The sequence below is a fragment of the Salvia hispanica genome, chromosome 4 (assembly GCF_029641045.1).
Source record: "Salvia hispanica isolate PSC_SH4W2 chromosome 4, Shi_PSC_v1, whole genome shotgun sequence".
Taxonomy (NCBI): Eukaryota; Viridiplantae; Streptophyta; class Magnoliopsida; order Lamiales; family Lamiaceae; genus Salvia; species Salvia hispanica.
Window position 1 is genome coordinate 38,308,951 of NC_142695.1, and position 4,568 is coordinate 38,313,518.

General features: G+C 33.1%; 1 protein-coding gene across 1 annotated transcript; it reads right to left on the reverse strand.

The window, feature by feature from the left end:
- Window positions 1–1,344: 1,344 nt before the first annotated feature.
- On the reverse strand, window positions 1,345–4,308 carry LOC125192564 (uncharacterized protein At2g34160-like). The gene is made up of 5 exons (XM_048090176.2): window positions 4,075–4,308; window positions 3,894–3,942; window positions 2,557–2,619; window positions 2,386–2,450; window positions 1,345–1,626 (listed from the first exon to the last, which is right to left on the reverse strand). The coding sequence occupies exons 1-5, from the start codon at window positions 4,192–4,194 to the stop codon at window positions 1,534–1,536; spliced, it is 390 nt and encodes a 129-aa protein (XP_047946133.1). The 5' UTR covers window positions 4,195–4,308; the 3' UTR covers window positions 1,345–1,533.
- Between the last annotated feature and the right edge of the window lie 260 nt (window positions 4,309–4,568).

Consider the following 4,568-nt stretch of genomic DNA (forward strand, 5'->3'; position numbering starts at 1 on the left):
TATATATTTTCAGAATCAATTATACCCAAATAAAGTAGTTCTTTGAACTTGATAAAGAGATCCATTTTTTAGATAATAAAAACTAACTCTTTTTATCCATTTTTTACGACCTCAAAGGCTCTTTGCGGAAATTTGAAAGATAGAACAAAGTTGCAAAAGAGGATACTAAATACCACTTGATACAATCCTTGTTATAATTGGACTTAAATCCTTGAATGTCCCTAGCTATGTTATTGAACAGTTGGATAGTTATAATAAGTCAATGGAATTTCTATGATAAACGCATCTCTACGCACGCACTCACTTATGACAACAATGGGGAGAGGCGGCAATCCGAGCTCGGGTGCAGGATGAGTTTAGAGTAAACGCAATGGGTAATTTGTTGTTCATCAGAACAGAGCAATGGTTGATTAGGTTCTCTTCATTCATTATGAACTTTCTTGTTCCCATTGTTTAAACATATATTTTGTCATTTCTGACTCCGAGCACTCACTTACTTATATTATCATCAAATCACAAAAGTATAAGTTTGTGATTGAGTTTTCCGAGTGATTCAGGTAGAATTGTGCATCAAGATTTCTCCTTTTCACTAAGTAACACAAACCACTACTACAACTAATGATCAAAAATATTCCTGTATTAATAAGGCCATGATAATACAAACACCCCTAAACCTACTAAAACTGGAAAGAATAAATGAACTAGAGATAAACATTTATCCAAATTTATTGATATGCTGCCATGTAGTTTTAGCCTCATTGGTTTTGGCTTATGAATCTCTAATCAGTCCAGAGATTTGCTTGTTGGTAATGTTGGTAAACGTTTATCGAATAAGGTAAGATGAGGCTAATTTTAGTATAGTATCATAGTATGGAAATTCGTCATCTTGTAGTCTCAACCTTAAATTTTTTGGCTTGGTTATTTAATGTGATACTATATGTGGCAGTTCCTCTGGCCAACAATTTAACACCTTGTGTTCTTTCTTATTCCAATTCGAATTGGTTTTCCACTTAGCAATCATTTTTTTATTAATGACATTTTTCACATTCCAGGATAAACTTACATTTAAATCACAAAAAAGGTTAGTTTCCGCTAATCATAAAAATGGTATCTAATGTACTATCTTATCTAAAGCTTTTTTCCAAATAAATGACTAAACTAACGTGGAACTAACAGAAATAAAACTCAACAACCTTCGGACAAGAATAGAAGGTTTGCTCCACATAATATATTTGGGCAAATAGTGAAAAGAAATGTACAATAAAAGGTAACACAAGGTTTGCTTCTAAGTCTAACACAATTATAAAAAAAGTAGTAGGAGTACTCCATATTAGTAAATGATAGTGACAAGAAAATTGAATTTTGAATTGAAGGAAAATGTTTTGTACGCTAACAGAGATATTCTGTTCACAGCTGCCGGCTGACTGCACTCAAAATCCTAGACTGACTACAACTAGAGTTCTACTTCGAAAATGCATTCAAATATCAGCTCAAATTATATAGTATAAAAAAACCATGATCAACAAAACACATTTAACTTTGCTCTTCACCATTTCCCGCTCTCTCCTCTGCAGCAGCTGCCATTAATTCATCAAATTTCTCTGTCTTTCCCAGCACTATCTCAATCTAATTATCAAAATGTAAACAAGCAAATTTAAACATAAATTAGTAAAGCAACATTATACGAAACTTTGGTAAAAAAAATGTAGCAGCATGTGTAACCACCCATGACCATGACAACTAAAGGTAAAGGGTAGCAGAAACAAAAAGAGTACACCACAAATTAGAATTTTGTTAGCAATATTGGATAGTGAGTAGATGTGATATCCAAAGTTATCCGTCTCAGCCACGACTCAGGATGTGTAAACTGACCAAAATATTTCAGCATCTGTTCCAGACGCGTGCAATTTTAAATGTGTTATTAGTAACTTAAAATCATTCTAAAATAAAGTTTTGTAAGATAATCATAATTTGCCCAAATTGAAGAGTTTCTTCAGATAATGAAATTACAACTCAAATCTTCAAGAAATACAACAAAACAAAAGTGTTGCACTATAAAAATGAGTGTTACATACTTCCATTATATTTGGGGATGAACAGAATCATGGCTGGTGTAGATTTGGTTGAAGATTAGAAAAAGTAGTTGATTAGTTTTTTAAAGGTAACATAATCAGGAGTGCATCAAATTTTAGCCCATATGAAACATAATCTTATCGGATCGAGACAGAACAGAATCAGTAACCAAGGTGAGGTAGCTATCTCTTCAAAATATATTCCAAGAGAGTGACCTTTTTACTAGATTTGAACCATCCAACATTTAGTAGATATCTTTAATTGCATTTTAGCAGCAGTTGTACAATTGACAGACAAATAGTACAAACTTACTTTCGCTTTCGAGATGGGTCGTCCTCTAGACTCGTCTCTGATTTCAACAGTAGAAGTCATGATCTCTGCAGTGTGTCAAATTGTTTATGTCAATAACCTAGAATATGATCTTATATATCTAAGAATGAGCTACATAATGATAAAACAAAAGGAGTTAAAACTGAGTCCTACTCTTCTCAACTGCAAATCCATTGTTCTTCAGGATTTCAGCAACACTGACAACTGTTGATATGGCTGCAAATATATGGAAATGATCAATTTCAATATTGAAAAACTAAGTGAAACTCGCATTTTTTATATTACTGCAATTTAGAAATAGTAGTATGATATATAAGTGAATACTTGGAAACCTTCAGTAAATGCTTTCTGAAATCACTATCAAGAGCATGATGGATGGGCCACAGTAATAATAAGACAAACAATAATCAGGATTCCGGAGAGAAACCTAAATATAACAGGCTACAATTGTTCAGTTCTATGGAGGGATAATCTCATCACAAGTACAGGAACTAACTCAAAACACCCAGATCAAAAACCACACCTAAGGTCAAATAGAAGAGCCAAGCATAGACACAAAACAAAAGTAAAGGTCAAACCAGACAGACAACTTCATTTATCATAAATAAAATCAAATATGAAACCAGCAAAAGCTGGCTCGTGATGTTACATCGATGTAAATTTAATTAGAGAGACGTAAATTTAATTAGAGAGACATTCTTACAACTTTTGGAACAGGAACTTGCTTAATAGAATATTGATATAAGGCTCATGCTCATGATACTCATAAAGTGAGTTTTAGGACACGTTTAAAATTTGATGCTAAGAGTAAGGATATTAGTAATTGCATGTGCACATGTAAATGTAATGTAAATATTCCTCATGAAAAATTACATTAGAAACAGCCACAGTTTTACCCCGGATTTTTGTTCTCCCTTATGCCTAAGGAATGGAAAATATGTACCATCTGAATTTCAATGTTAGTATGCATATCAAAATGTATAGTTAGGGTTATTATTGAGTAGCTATCCATCATCCATGATTAACAAAGATAGGATGGTTGTTCAAATGAAGTCTACTGAATATACTGAGACTATAATCAAGTGATAGTAAAAACTATACTATAGAAACACCAATTTATATTAGAGAGAGTCTTCGAAATAAATGAAAGAGGAGCTAGAAATTGATTCAGTTTGTGCACATCTCCTATAGCTACTAAAGGTAGCAGCATGACTGATAATAGGTTGAAACGAACCTAATGAAGAGATGAACCACATATAAATCAGACCTGTAGTTTTGTACATAACACAGAAGGTAAACAGCATTTCACAAACATGTAGCATCAACATCAATAATAGCTAAACAAAAATATAATACAATATTATTGACAATATATTAGTGCCTCCAACATCATCTCTCGGATCAACCAGCATCAAGGATGAGAATGCTAAAATAAACACCTTATATACATATACAATACATACAACCAAAAAAAATGAGGCGAAAAGTACCCATTCCAAGAGCCGAAAGCTCCACTTCATTGTGCTGCTGCATGTACCTCTGCACAAAATTCAAATCTCTCAATTTCAGATCCAGAAAATATAATTCAGACTCATTATCATAATCGTAACACGCACAAACAAATTAAATCAATAATTTATGAAAGCAGAGAAGAAATCCAACAATCCGTACCTTAGCGAGATTGACGTAGAAGAAGAGCGGCTTTTTGGTGTTGGACACCTGGATGCGGTTCTTCTTCTGAGTATCTCCAGCGATGGCAATGTTGCTCACTCCCTCTGTGATTTCCTCCATCTTTTACTGAATTTTGAAAGAACAAGGATTGATTGAATTGATCAAAATATGAGATGTTTAATTAAGAAGCGACGGATCGAAAGTATGGAAGGGGGATTTGGTTGGATATAAATAGAGAGGCAAAATGGGGATAGGTTTATTTTCTTGTGTTGGAGAGTAGGCTGCGGCACTTTGCTGTGCCTTGTGTTTCCGATTTTGCCCTTTCTAGGGTTTCTTTGTGTTTTCTATTTTCATTTTTGCTTTAAAGTATAGTTTTATTTTAGGTTTAAATTTATTTAAGGGACAATTAATTATATTCATACTCTTTCATAATATTGAAGACATAACAAAATTCTAATTTAATAAAAGTTTTCAAGAAATAGTACTCATTGTCA

Excerpts from the sequence above, each read along its gene's own strand:
- LOC125192564 (XM_048090176.2), bottom strand. The coding sequence starts at position 4,194 with ATGGAGGAAATCACAGAGGGAGTGAGCAACATTGCCATCGCTGGAGAT. Across the intron at positions 2,620-3,893 it reads GCTTTCGGCTCTTGGAATGG|CCATATCAACAGTTGTCAGT; the intron begins GTACTTTTCGCC and ends ATATATTTGCAG. Across the intron at positions 1,627-2,385 it reads GACCCATCTCGAAAGCGAAA|ATTGAGATAGTGCTGGGAAA; the intron begins GTAAGTTTGTAC and ends TTTGATAATTAG.